This window comes from Centrocercus urophasianus, unplaced genomic scaffold (genome assembly GCF_019232065.1).
Source record: "Centrocercus urophasianus isolate 14NV4802_14NV808 unplaced genomic scaffold, USGS_Curo_1.0 seq_5, whole genome shotgun sequence".
Classification (NCBI taxonomy): Eukaryota; Metazoa; Chordata; class Aves; order Galliformes; family Phasianidae; genus Centrocercus; species Centrocercus urophasianus.
In genome coordinates this window covers 9,637,695-9,652,636 of record NW_024885088.1, presented here as the reverse complement: position 1 = coordinate 9,652,636, position 14,942 = coordinate 9,637,695, and the positions used below count along the sequence as shown (strand labels likewise).

Here is a 14,942-nt window from a genome sequence, read left to right as displayed (position 1 = left end):
CAAGTACTTTAGTAACTCTGTAATCTTCAAATTTGCATCTTTCTTGTACAGCATATACCAGGATAGCCAAAGAGTTGCCAATTTTATTCCTACTTATGTAAAGAAGTTGTTAGTGGCCTAAGAATAGTATCATCTTTTTACTTCAAGCAGGTGCATGTGTGCAGCTGCCAAAAATAAAATTGCTAATTACAAGGATGTTGTACAGGGTACATTGATGATTAAACAGTGCAACCTAAACTCTCAAACACTGCATGTTTAATAAAAATGGCATGGTTCTGGAGAAGCTTGGTTTATTTCTCTTTCACCTTCCAGAAAATCCCTGTCATTTTTGTAGACTCTAGATTTTTCACTATGGACTTGTAATTGGTTTATTTTATTCTGATGAGCTTGAACTTTCTGTAGAGCCTCACAGATTATTTGACCTCTGTGAAGGAATATCTACTAGGAATGGCTACTGTAATTCAAAGACAAAATAGTTATGTCTCTTTGAAATGTGATTTCATAGGTTTATAGAAAACTGGTGACTTTTCACAGTTGTTTTTTTTTTTCTTTTAACTGTTCTTTCCCTGTTTGAAGAAAGAAATCATGTTTTAATGGAATCAGCTCAGAAAACAGTATAGAAGCATGATCGTAATATCCTCACATCCTCCAGTCTTTTTTTTTTTTTTTTTTTTTTTTTTTTACACACAAACAAGAAACACTGAAATAGCTAGCTGGAGGAAGTGGCTTGTTGAAATACAGTTTTATGAGGTTGTCAGTGGGGAATACTTAATTCCTCCTCACTTTACGTGTCTATAGCAGAATTTTCCATACAAAATACACAGCAACATGCGAGTCATGCAGGATCTGGCCAGATTTCTGGAACAAAAGCACAGTAATGTCTGAGGTGGCCTTCTACAACCATCTCGTTATTACTGTGCCATTAGGATGAAAGAATGTTTACAAATGATTTTCCAGATATTGATGATGTTTATCCCATGTCTTGACACTACTTACACGCACTGTACTCCCATGTGCCCCAAGGCTAGGAGTCAGTTCAGAACAGGGGCACTCAAGAACTAGCTTTATTTGTTTGCAAAACACAGCTACATGCTACATTGCATGAACTATGTTAGAGGCTATATAGCACTGACACTAGTTTTGCTTTTGAGCTGTCCAGATTCTACACTGATGAGTATCAACATTAAACTTTAAAATAAATTAACCTGATTTTGTGCAGAGGTTTATTAGTTTTGCTCTAGGGTTACTGGTAGGTAATCAAGATGAAAGCCTGAGTGTTGACACAAATAAATATGTAGATGGTGTGCTACTCTAACAAGTGCTATGGATGTACTTTGATATGTACTCATCAGACCTGAAGTGAGACTATTGCAGGCAGCATCCATCACTGCTTATACTCGATATAAGGATATATTTTTCTTACCATAAGTATAGTGAAGTCCTGGAACAGATTACATAGAGAGGTGGTGGATGCCCCATCCCTGAAGATAAATAGAGGATGGGGCTCTGATCTAGCTGTAGATGTCCCTGTTCATTGCAGAGGCATTGGAATATATGATCTTTAAAGGTCGCTTCCAACACAAACAATTCTATAATTCTTACTGCAGTTGCCTTGTTTGCAGAATTTTTTGGAATCTTTTTTTTTTTTTTTTTTATATGCAGAATAGTTTTTGTAGCTAGTACTACCAGTTTTTAAGCAGGCATTTTTTCCTATTTTACACGAACAAACTTCTTATATTTTATGCAGAATTCAACCAAAACCTTTAGTAAAGGGATTGATCCTTCAACAACTGTAATTTCCAAGTTCCTCTGTGAATGCTGGACTATGGTGCCTGGTAAAGTACAATCACATACTCCAACACACCAGAAATAATTGAATTTAGCATTTTTTGAAACACAAAAGCTTTATTTTTAAAGTTGTTTTTTTTTTTTTTTTTTTGCTTTAGCTAAGAGATGTGCATGTATATACAGTGTATCTGAAGAATGCTTGCTGAGTTGGGAGCTCAGGCCTTTGTTCAGTAATTTTATTTCAGCATTTTTTGCCAGAGGAGTTTAAAAAAGATTTTATAAATATTTGGAAAGCAACAAACTAGAAAATAAGAAACTTTTCTTAATTGGAAATGTAGAGAAAAATAAAGCAGACAAGAATGTACGCAGTATGCAAGCAGTACCCATGTGTTTCTCAAATTGCTATCAATTAGCTTAGTTTTATGATTTTGATGAATTAACTCTTCTGAAGTCATCAGCAAAATTTTTATGAATTGGCTTCAGTAAGAAGAGTGCAACTTTCCTTCATTTAGAGCAGTTCAGTTCATAAGATGCAGGTATCCAACAGATTCGGTGTTGTAGTACTAAACAGTTCTGTTCATTAGCTTTCTTTACTTGCTTGGGACACTACTGCTGATCAAGTTGTCAAAATCTCTTTATTCAGTGCTGTTGTCTGTCCTGGTTATGTCCTAACCCTGAGCTGTTATCAGTGCTTCTCTAATGCATGTAAAATGGTCTGAATTCTTATGTCTATTATCCCGTGTTGAAAACAAAATTACACAAGATGTTCAACTCATGCAAACTGTTGTATCATTATTGGTGTAAGTTGTGCTATGTTGATTCATGCAGTCTAAAATAGTGGCTTCATGATTTTTCTGTGGGCTGCAACTTAAGCATATGCCTTTAAACACTTTATACTGCAGGTTCTGTTATTCCAAAAATGTGTTTTCAAAGATGTTAATGGCTGCAGAGGATATTGGCTTTAAAAAATCTCAACAGAATTCTAAAGAAAGTGGGAGTAGGAAATCTGCATTTTAGGTCTCTAAGAAATTTTTTTTATCTTCCCCAGCAATGAAGTGTCCTGCATATTTGATATATGATCACTGTCACAAAGCTTGCATAAAGATCTGTGAGAATAGTACCAGTCTCAGTGTCTGCAAAGATTATCCCACAGAGGGCTGCTTCTGTCCAAATGGGCAGGTGGTTTTCAATGACAGCTGTGTTGGTGAAGAAGTTTGCACACAATGCATCAGTGAAGATGGCACGCACCATCAGGTAACCGTATACTTCGCATGTTGCCTTCACAAGTGGTTGTGGTTTGTACTTTTGCAAGTAAATCTGTCCTCTAAGCCTAACTACTTTTCCCTTCGGACAATTTATTTACTAGCTCTGCTCATCATAATTAGACAGCTAATTATAATCAGCCCCATTAGCTTTCCCAGTGTGAAATTAGCTGGTATGGATATAAAACTCACAGCTGGGCCTGTACACATCCAGAAACACATCTATATGGAGGGAGGGCTACAGGGAAGAGAGGAGGAATGGCATAAGCCAGCTTCTAGCAAGATGAACTCTTCATTCAGCAGGTTTTTTCCAATAATGACAGTTAAATCATTAGTCCAGAACACTTGCTTATCATGCATAGTATCGTTTTTGTAAAGCTTACTGAAATATTTTCAGTGCCTGGTATAGAGCCATCAGATCAGACTAAGATGACTTAAAGTCCTATTAGCCTACCACCTTTTTTTTTTTTTTTTTTTTTTTTTTTTTTTGTAATTTGACATGTGTAGATGAGGATCATTCTTCTGAAGAAACTAATCATTTTAATTTTCACAGAAAATCCACTTTCCTCAGCTAAGTCAGACCTCAGAATGGAATGAGTGCTATGAGCACTGAGTGCCACACTTCAGTGAAAGACTGTTAATTTCTCTTGCTGTATCATGCAAGTGGGTGCACAAGCACCTGCCTACATCCCTGCTGGGAGTATGATGCTCTTCCTATTCACCCACAGCTACTCCACTCAAGAGTTTTCATCAGAATCAGCCAGGTTAAATATTAAATCTTCAGGTTTTTTTATGGGACTTTAAGAAGGCCTTAGTTTTAGTATTTTATGGATTATACATTCTTGCAATTTTATCACTATCTCTTATCACGCTCACCGAGCATACTGTTGAAGACATTTGTTTTTGTTAGATTTTCTGTATGTAGAAGTCTCTGTGTGTGTGTTCATAGTCTATTTCCTCCTGGAAAATATGTTAAGGCACACACAAAACGAAGATGTGATCCAAGCAAGCCAGCATACCTTCACCTGAAAATGTGCCTGACCAATTGGGTGGCCTTCAGTGGCATTCAGTGAGGTCACTGGTGGACCAATGAAGGTCAAATGAAGTTGTCTACGTAGAATTCTGCAAAGCCTTTGACATAGTCCCACTTGATTCTGAATTATTTCTGAATTGGAGAGATATGAATTTGAAGGGTAGACTCTTTAGTGGATAAGAAATTATTGAGAAAGTCACAGCCAGAGGATTGTAGTGAATGGCTCCAAACTTAGGTAGAAGTTGGTGATAATCAGTGTCCCCCGGGGGTCCATGCTAGGACAAGTGCACTTTAACATCTTTATCAGTGACATAGACAGTGGGATCGAGTGAAAAAAATTTAGACATTGGGAATATGTTCTTTACTTAGTGAGTGGTGAGGCACTGGAACAGATTGCCTGAAGAAGTTAGGGATGCCCATCCTTGGAGGCATTCAAAGCCAGGTTGGGTGTAGCCCTGCACAACTAATCTAGTGGTTGGAAATACTGTCCTTAAAGGGAAGGTTGAAACTAGATGGCCTTTGAAGTCCCTTTCAACCTAAGCCATTCAATGAGTTTATGTTTTGTGCAACGGCCTTTTATAGGTGCTGGGGCACTGATAAACAGTGGACTTAGTGAAAGATACCATGCAGGCATCCCTGTGCTGGTCAGGACATCTGTGCATTGGGAAATCCAGTTGTGCCTGCCCAGCTCTGTGCCTCAGTATCAACTGCTGGTGCTGTTGCAGCACAGCCTTGGAGTGAGCATTTCCAAAACAGAGATTCTGAGGCTTTCCACCTCACAGACAAGGGACCTAAAAGCCTTACACTTCTAAAGGCCTTAGACACTAATTTTGTCAGCAAAGGGAAGACTGATTTTTTTTTATTCCACAATTGTGTTATCCAAATGACATTTTCCAAAATAAAAAGTATGTTTTAATTCTTTTTTTTTTTTTTTTCTTTCTCAAGGATTCAACATGTAGCTTGTATTAGCTTTTATTTTAAAATTACAGTATCTCCGTACACGTAGCTGTAATCATGGTAGGTCTGTTGTGAATCTTTCTCTTATATACAATATATTTGTATGTGTGTACTGCAAATAAAGCTGGTAAAAATTGAAGAAAATTTTTTTGTTTGTTTGTTTGTTTTGGTAATAAGAGGAAATACAATTCATCGTATTATTTCTGTTGAAGGAAAAAAATAATAGCTCTCAGTGTATATTTCAACCTACCCTAAACATAGATCAATTGTTCACAACTCCCACTAAGATTGTGAACTTTTCTTTAATATTATGATTCTCTGTGAAATTGTTATTACAAATATAGATTAAAATCTTCGTGGCTATATACTTTAAGCCCCAAAATCCTCAGGCAGTTAGGTGTATTTTCCGTTTAAATAATTGTTTCAAGCTCTTATGGAGAAAAGCTCAGAGCATGTTTTGAGAATAATGACTGTGGTGATATCTGCTTGTTTATGTACAAGTTCTGAAACTCATATGAGTTGTTGCATACCCCTTAATGGGGTCTTAACTCTCCAAACCTCTAGTCTGTACCTGGATTTAGCTTCAGCTACTGTGTGGAAAAGGAGGATTAGCTCTCAGCTTTTTGCATCTCTACCATTGCAGGACTAACCATGTGAGCAACATCTCAGGGAGCGAAACCATTGTTAGGTTATGATCTTCTTAGTCCCTTTCTTTTCCCCTTATGTTCTTTTCCTCTGTTCATTTCTCTATCCAGAGTAGTGCTTGGGCTCATGGGATTCTCAGTACCAATATCCACTAAGAGCTCTACTACCACCATGCTATCTCTTGTCATCTCATCTAGTATTAGAAAGAGACTCATTTACGTTGAGAAAATTGAGGCTGATGAAAATGTTAGAGTACAAGTTGTGATTTTTCTGTCATGAAATATCCAAATGCTTTTCACATTATCATCTGTAAATGTAGACTTTCTCTGTCAGCTGCCTTCTCAGGGCTTTCTAACTTGTCCATTGAAATCTATGGCAGAATAGATCTTTCAGAAGAAGATCTTTTCTAGCAGACATCAACGCATGCTTTCCTTGACTAAAATAGATTTCTTATGCATTAATTAACTCTATGCAATTCAGTTCCTAAGCTTAGGAAAATCTCCAGTCGTCTTGTTCTGGCATGCCTCCTCTTATCTTGCCATGCTTTCAACCTTTGAAGGTAAAATATCATTTGACTTGTCTTTACAGATTCCTGTAATTGCTTAAATCACATAGATATTGCTAGGTACAGATGACAGTATGTTTCCTTTCTTTATTACTGAGGGTTTCAGCAAGTTGGTTTTTTAAAATGCACTTTGGAGTTCTCTGGATGACGCCTTTTTCCTTAATGACATCCTAGCCGATTCTCCATGTTATCACCCAGAACCCTGATTGAGTGTACAAAGTAACTTTATTGTCCTGTAGCCCATCTTTTCATTCATGCCTACCTATTGTCATAGGTTTTAAATGTAGGTAACCCTTTATAAGTCTCTACATCTTTAAAATCAATGATTTCCTCTCTTTAATGAGAGAGACCTGTAGTTGAATAATTATATACTTCACTGGTAGTTTCTTAATATGCTTATTACCTGCTGGTGGTCATTACCGGAGTGATTCTTTTGGGTTTGGACTTGCTATATAATGTTTTTCCAGCCTGCAAATAAATGGGAAATCAGGTGGTGAGACACCACAGATTCTTAATAAAAAATGTATACTGTTTATTTCTTTATATATAAGTACAACTAATTTGGGAAAGAAGCCACTTCGTGTATTTCCAAAAAATATCATTTCTTCTATTATTATCACTGAACACCCACCATGGCATATAGTTCCATGAGTCCACGGTTAGTTTCACAACCGCTTGAGATTGCATTTATAACATCTGAGAATTTTTTATGCATAAAAAAATAGTAATTGCTCATCTCATCCACACATTCTTTACATGTTTAGCTAAACTTGTACAGTACGATTATTTCAGAATTACGCACCTCCTCAGTTTCCTACTGTTAGCAGAGCAACCAACTAAATCCTCATGCAGTCTTCTGGTTTTCCTCATTAATTTTGCTCACCCTTATCCATTCCCATTGCTAGTATACTAGTATAATAGCGATCATAATATTACAATTCATTCTAACAATCAATTTTTTGTTTGGTTGAGTTTTTTAATTTTTTTTTTCCTGCAGCACATGGAAATATGGATTCCCTCCAGTGAGCCTTGCAAGATCTGCACATGCCTTGACAACAGAGAAGTAAACTGCACTCTTCGACCTTGCACTACTATCAAAAGTAAGTTAGTTTAGCTCTGAGTACAATTGGTCTCAAACAGATTTTTGTTAACTTAGTGCTTTAGCTCTTATCTAAACTTAATTTATGGATGTTTCATTCTCACTCCAGCTGTGCAGTGTGGCCCCTGTGAAGTTCCTCGTCTGCGCAGGGACCCTAACCAGTGCTGCCCTGTGTATGAGTGTGGTAGGTTCTCATAAGCTGTTGGAATTTTCTTGGCACATGTTTTTACTTGATCATTCAAAACTATACAACACAGTGTTTTTTTAAACCACTAAATAATCATCTATGTGGAAAAAAAAAGGCCTGAGGAAACTTCAAACTCGACTTTGCCCTTCTATAAGAGACGAAGAAAGGAAATAAGATAAGCTGCTTTTTTTTTTTTCCTAAGTGACATCAGAAATTTTTTTTTCAAGTATGCATTTCTTTGTGATCTGTATTTTTTTTTTTTTTTTTAACACGAAGTGTGTTAGAACTTCAGTCCTCATAACACAAACTTGAACTGTTCCCTAAGCTATTTTTGAAAATGATCACCAACCTGCTGAACACTAAATTGCATCAGATTTTAGGATAGCAATTGAGTGTAGGGAACAAGCATAATGGGAATGTACCTGAATGCATATAGCTTTTCTAGAAGATTTACTAGTCAGGCATGTTTTTAAAATACTATCAATTTCTCTTCTCAGTCTGTGATCTAGTTTCTTGTGATTTGCCTCCTGTCCCTGACTGTGAGTTTGGCCTACAGCTTGCTCTGACCAATCCTGGAGAATGCAGACCAAATTATACATGTGGTAAGATGTAGATATATATTTAGCACTGAATAAAGTTGGAGCACTGCATTTAAATAACACTGACAGTGACATTTATTCACAGCATTTTCCCTGTGGAAAGTTTTATTTGGGAGCCATTGGCCATGTAATGATTTCACAGACTTAGAAAAAAGTTGCTGTTGACACTTTCAAAAGTGTACTCACATTTGAATTAAGGAAATTGTGAACACCATATATGTGCTCTGAAATTTGTGTATATTTTGTAAATCTTTTTGTATTTATGAGAAGATACATATATGTTTGGCAAGATAGGACTTCCTTCTGAATCTACAGTACAATCTCTGACCTGGGTCTTCTATATTTGTTTTATTTATTATCATTTTAAGGAGATGTATAATAATTTGCAATAGCAATTAGTGCCTTACTGTCTAAGAACTGTCCTCTTCATTTGCAATGATCTGAAATTGTATTTGCTTAATCTTTCTTTGCTAGCTTGTAACAGAGAAGTGTGTAGTTTAGTTCAAAGACCTTTCTGTCCATCCCATCGGGAGCTGATTGTTAAGAAGACAGAGTGCTGTGACAAATATGAGTGTGCCTGCAACTGCAGTAACTCAACAATGGCCTGTCCTCTTGGGTATTTATCCAGATCTCTCACCAATGACTGTGGCTGTATATCTACTACTTGTGTTCCAGACATGGTAAGGAAGGTGAACTAGAAATCCATGGATGAGATTATCTTTTATGTGTGAGGTTATCATTTCTAAATATTGGGTCCCAGTATAATTCCAGTGAAACCTAGTCAGGCCTTGAATTGAGTTTTTATTTGACTCTGAATGCAAACGAAAAACTCCAATTCATTCATTATAAAACAGCAGCTTTGGCTGTTTATGTTCCTTTCCTCAACAGAATGATCTAAGTTTTGAGATTTGTAGCATATCTAGTGGGTTTAAAATATGGCATAGAACTTATGGTAGGTTTCATGTGTTAATGAACAGCCTTTTAGAACTAAGTGTACCTTTACAACAGCAATGTGTTCTTTTATGTATAAATTGTTACATTCAACAGGTGTGTGTGCACAATAACATTGTCTACCCCATCGGGAAAACCTGGAAAAATGGTTGCAAGGAATGTTCTTGCACTAGTATGAGAGATGATATTACAGGATTTCAGATGATGGAATGTCATGACAAAATATGTAACACATTCTGCTCTCGGGTGAGTAACATTTAAATCAGTGCACTACACTGATAGAGTACTGATGGGAATTGAAATGCTTTTAAACCTGTGAGCTTAGAGAAACTAAAAAAAATAGGAAGTGTAGCAATGAATTATCTTGGAAACAGAACCTAGGAGTGTCCAAGTCTTACTGACTTTATTTTAGGGTTATTGCTTCAGGATCAGATTCTGCTGGCAAGAAAATCAGAATTAACCTAATTTTATCTTTTAGGTATTCAACTGCACCCTGATGTGTCTATATTTTACTTCACTTGCACAATAAGAGTTCACAATGCCCAAAGTTTGAGATGACTTAATTATAAGTGTAGTTCATTTTTTAAGGAGAATGTTTTAGATCTGTCTATTGTTAAGCTCTGTCAATTATAGCAGTAATAACAGACATGCTGTTGCCTTTGTTGTGCTCAGACATCTGCCACATGCCTTAAAATGATGTGATCTATTTTTGAAAGCCCTCAAAATTATGAGTTGCTTTGTTATATTGATATAACTGGTTAATCAGGAGGAGACAAATATTCAGTAAACAAATTTGGCAGAGGAATTCTAGAAGAGTCGAAGGAATTGGTTAGAAGCCAGCAATACTTGCCAGTGTCATAGATTATGAAACATTGGCCCTGACATGGTTGGTGCAAAGAAAAGTTCAAAATGTTTTTCATATTGCCTTTAAATAACCCAATTTGTATCCTTAATATTCCACACCTTTAAATAATGTGGAGAATAAGGAATTAAAAAGCACTGTAAAATTTAACATGATGTCTTAGAGTGATATTTAACATCTTTTGTCCATAATTCATGAGCATTTCCATGTTTTTGCTTCATGTGGTTAGCATGTAAGGGGACAGACAGTGAAGACAGTGGCACTATACAGCTCATGTATGCATAAAATGCAATAATAGAATAAAATCAGTAATAGAAGTGGCTGCCTAGCCACACAGTGACAACCTACACCCCTTACCCACTGACATCTGGTCAGAAGAATAGTTAAGCTATGAATACTGGACACCACCACAAATACATCTTGCCTCGTTCTATAATATTTTTCAGAATATATGGAAATTAATTAAGATTGTTCTTGATGGCAGTGGCTGATTTCATTCAGGTCATATTTGACCTGAAGAAGCTCCTTCCAACTTGATGATCAAGTGTTCACAATCTGTAAGTTCACCAAGGGTTGTGCGGGATCCATGTGAATTGGCAAGGACTGGGACATGTGAGATGCAGAGTATTCTCTGTAAATCTTTTTCTGACCCAGAAAAGGTGATTTAAAAAACTTCTTTTCCTAAGTGCAGAAGCAAAGATGAGCTAGCTAATGCTATGCAAAAGTTCAAGTTGTTTTTAAAATCTTGATTTTGGACTATATGTTTTATTAGCCCAGGAAAATTTGATGAGTTGACCAAGCAGCAGGTGTTCCAGTTGTGAGTTGATATTCAAACTACTTGCTGCTTTCTGTTATTAATTCCATTGCCAGTTTTAAGGCTGTGAAATGTCATTGTTGTCCATATCTTCTGACTTATGTGAAAATAGCTCACAGATTTTTACTTATGAATTAAAAAAAATCTAACCCACAAACAAACAAACAAACATACTCTAAAAACAGCAATAAAAAATGCATAACAACATAATACATAACAATCCATCATTGTGATGAATGAATGGTGCTGCTGTTATCCTGAGTATGACCAAGTTAAATGCAAGTCTGATCTGTTCTTTTAGCACATACAGAAACACTATAGAAGGAGGTGCTTAGATTAACAGTGAATATAGCCTTCTCATTTGCAAACAAGATGTGGTTTTGCTTTAATATGTATTGTAGTCCTGTCACTTTTTCTACTGTCTCCTACCATTCTCACAAAATATTGATAAAGCAAGTAGGTAATTGTCATAATTATTGCATCTGTCACTAGGAGAAGTGATATCTGTACATTGCTATTCTGGAGCATTTTAGATAAACTTTTCTCTTGAGAACATCAAAATACAATGGCTGCTGATAAGTGGTGTCCCCAGGGCTCTGTGCTAGGACCAGTGCTCTTTAACATCTTTAATTTTTTTAAACTGAGAGTAAATTTTTCACTGAGAAGGTAGAGAGGTGCTGGAACCAACTGCCCAAAGATGTTGGGGTTGCCCCATTGCTGAAGATATTCAAGGCCAGGTTGGATGCAGCCCTGGACAACATGAGTTAGTGCCTGATATAGTAGTTGGCAACTCTGCTCATGGCAAGGGAATTGTTGGAACTAGGTGATGTTTGAGATCCCTTCCAACCCAAGCCAATCTATGATTCTGTGTGGTTCTATGAATGTTTGTACCCTATCTTCAAAGACATAGTGAATGATGGTTGTAATAGACTATGAAATTGTTGGCTTTAATGTCCAATATTTCAAGATGATATTTACCTTTGCAGGAGCATACTTTGACTTCTACATGCAAAACACGGAAGTAAATTGCTTAATAGTGTGTATATTAAGGAGGTCAAATAAACTAATTTCAAAGGAAGACTGTTGTTTGAGGATTAAAGATATTTAGGATCCTATTTAAAAACTGTGACAGTCTTGGTGGGAAGTATTTTCAAACATACTGCTTGCATTTTCAAGCATAATTTATTACGGAAGTTAGCAGGGGATACTTTAATGTTCTAGACACTTTTAAATAGAGAATTAAGTTCTCACCTGGTGAAAAGGATCTTATCTCCAGGGAAATCTCTAGAATTGTGCTGATTCATCACCACTGAAGATTTTGCATTCAGCATTTAAAGTTCATTTGTATCTATCCTATTATGTCTTTTGCTCTTTTCCTTCTCTTTCGTTCCTCTGGTTCTCTCTAGGGACTCTCATCTCAAAGTGTAAAATTGAAATACTGGAGTTTTCGTAAAAATGCTGTGTGTTAAGAGATACTTTCTATCATTTATTTCCTATTTTGTGGTCCAGAAGGCAGCTGACAGAGTTCTGACCAAAACCTTAGTATCCATAAAAAGATTAATTGTGCGTCCTGAGCAACACTGGAATGAAAGCAGAAAATGCCCACGTAAGCCAAGTCATAGTCTGTGTAGATCCTTCCTGCAGTTTTGAGTGGGCAATGAGACCACAGTGTGCATTCTCTGACAGCTACAGAATTAATCTGCAAGTCCCAGTTCAAAAGCAGGCAAAATTCCACCGCAATTCCACTCCTCACACAGAATGATGCCTTAATCTCTGCAATTAGATGTGATAAAACAGCCTGATCTAGCGGCAGAGCTGAGCACTTGTCAGGTTCTTTGTAGCAGCTGAGTATTATCACTGATGGGTTGAGTCAACCAGAGGCATGTGATTCAAATGCTGCCTTGGGAGTTGTTCAGGAACTGGGAGCTGTGACCTTTCATGTTTCTTCCACTGAGGAGTCCTCAGATTTTGAATCCACTGAGCACTAAAGGGGCCACTTCAATAGGCTGAACTGTGTGAAACACAATTCACTGACAGTGTCTTAGTGGTATGCTTAAGTCTGCTGTATGGCATCTTGTTTAATTTGCTTTTTAGACTCTGATAATCACACAGGCTTTGTGAAATTTGAACCTTGTAGATGGGTTTTGCTTAGTCAAGATGCTGATTTTGTCTTGGGCAGCTTGTAGATTCTTATACCTCTGAGTTTGCCATATGAACAAAAAATTGTACCCCCATGCTTCAGGTAGTTCACACACATATTTAGCTGTTAAAATGTCGTATAAAACAGAATCACAGAATCACAGAATCACAGAATTGTAGGGGTTAGAAGGGACCTCCAGAGATCATCGAGTCCAACCCCCCTGCCAAAGCAGGTTCCCTACACCAGGTCGCACAGGTAGGGGTCCAAGCGGGTCTTGAATATCTCCAGAGAAGGAGACTCCATGACCTCCCTGGGCAGCCTGTTCCAGTGCTCCTTCACCCTCACCATAAAAAAGTTCTTGTGCACATTTGTGTAGAACTTCCAATGCTGCAGTTTCCGGCCATTTCCCCTTGTCCTGTCTCCACACACTGCTGAAAAGAGTCTGGCCTTGCCACTCTGCCTCCAGCACCTTAGAAATGTATACACCTGGATCAGGTCCCCTCTCAGTCTTCTTTTCTCAAGGCTGAACAGACCCAGTTCACTCAGCCTTTCTTCATAAGAGAGATGCTCCAGGCCCTTCACCATCTTTGCGGCCCTCCGCTGGACTCTTTCCAAGAGATCCCTGTCTTTTTTGTACTGAGGAGCCCAGAACTGGACGCAGTACTCCAGATGAGGTCTTACCAGGGCAGAGTAGAGGGGGAGGATCACCTCCCTCGACCTACTGGCCACGCTCTTTTTAATGCACCCCAGGATGCCATTGGCCTTTTTGGTCACAAGGGCACACTGCTGGCTCATGGCCAACCTGTCGTCCACCAGGACACCCAGGTCCCTCTCTGCAGAGCTCCCCTCCAGCAGCTCATCCCCCAACCTGTACTGTTGCATGGAATTATTCCTCCCCAGATGCAAGACTCTACACTTGCTTTTGTTAAACCTCATCTGGTTTTTTTTTGCCCAGCTCTCCAGCCTGTGCAGGTCTCGCTGAATGGCAGCACAGCCTTCAGGCGTGTCAGCCAATCCTCCCAACTTTGTATCATCAGCAAACTTGCTGAGGGTGGCCATTATCCCCTCATCAAGGTCACTGATGAAGATGTTGAACAAGACCGGACCCAGCACCAACCCCTGAGGAACACCGCTGGTTACAGGCCTCCAACCAGACTTCGCACCACCAACAACAACCCTCTGTGCTCTGCCAGTCAGCCAGTTCTCAACCCACCTCACTGTCCACTCATCTATCCCACACTTCCTCAGCTTTGTTATAAGGATGTTGTGGGGGACAGTATCAAATGCCTTGCTGAAATCAAGGTAGACTACATCCACTGCTCTCTCCCCATCCACCCAGCCAGTGACAACATCATAGAAGGCTACCAGGTTGGTCAAGCATGACCTCCCCCTGATGAACCCATGCTGACTACTCCTGATAACTTCCTCTTCTTCCAGTTGCCTGGAGATGACATCCAGTACAAGCTGTTCCATCACCTTTTCAGGGACAGAGGTGAGGCTGACTGGCCTATAAAATGCTCAACAGCAAAACATTACCCGCAAATCTACTTCAAACTCTGATCCTATTACAGAAGAAAGGTAGTGCTTGGGAATACTTAAGTAATTTCAGCTCAAAGTTGTTGACCACAATTGGAATGATTCTTATTTTCTTTGACACTTTTCCCATGAACTCTATTTTCACTGTAAGAACATTTTCACATCTGTATGGAAATCAGCATTATTATATTTTGACCCCTGGAGGCTGTCTAGTTGCTAAATATTAAGTATATTTTTTTCTAATTAGAATAATGTTCCTTGCTTAATTTCACTGGCATACTCCCATCTTTGAATACTTGGCTAGTGGTTCAAGAGATGAAATGGTGCAATGCTCAGTCAGAATTGATCCCCAGACTTCATATCTGACCTACCCCTTCCCTCTGCTTCAATGTGTTAAAAATCAATGCACTCAGACCTCAGACTGAATTCTAACCTTGAAGTCTCAGAGCTGGAGAAGTGTGGGTGTTAATTCATGCCCAAAATGCCACCAGAACAATTCTCATC

At 38.2% G+C, this 14,942-nt stretch overlaps 1 protein-coding gene across 2 annotated transcripts in view; it reads left to right on the top strand.

Annotated features, from left to right (window-relative positions):
- Positions 1-14,942, top strand: part of VWF (von Willebrand factor) — a 147,471-nt gene that overhangs the window by 110,846 nt on the left and 21,683 nt on the right. For both annotated transcript variants that reach the window (XM_042835063.1, XM_042835062.1), the window contains exons 38-43: positions 2,837-3,042; positions 7,248-7,350; positions 7,459-7,533; positions 8,034-8,138; positions 8,610-8,815; positions 9,183-9,332. In XM_042835063.1, coding sequence (XP_042690997.1) covers positions 2,837-3,042; positions 7,248-7,350; positions 7,459-7,533; positions 8,034-8,138; positions 8,610-8,815; positions 9,183-9,332 — 845 coding nt within the window. The remainder of the gene's footprint in view (positions 1-2,836; positions 3,043-7,247; positions 7,351-7,458; positions 7,534-8,033; positions 8,139-8,609; positions 8,816-9,182; positions 9,333-14,942) is intronic.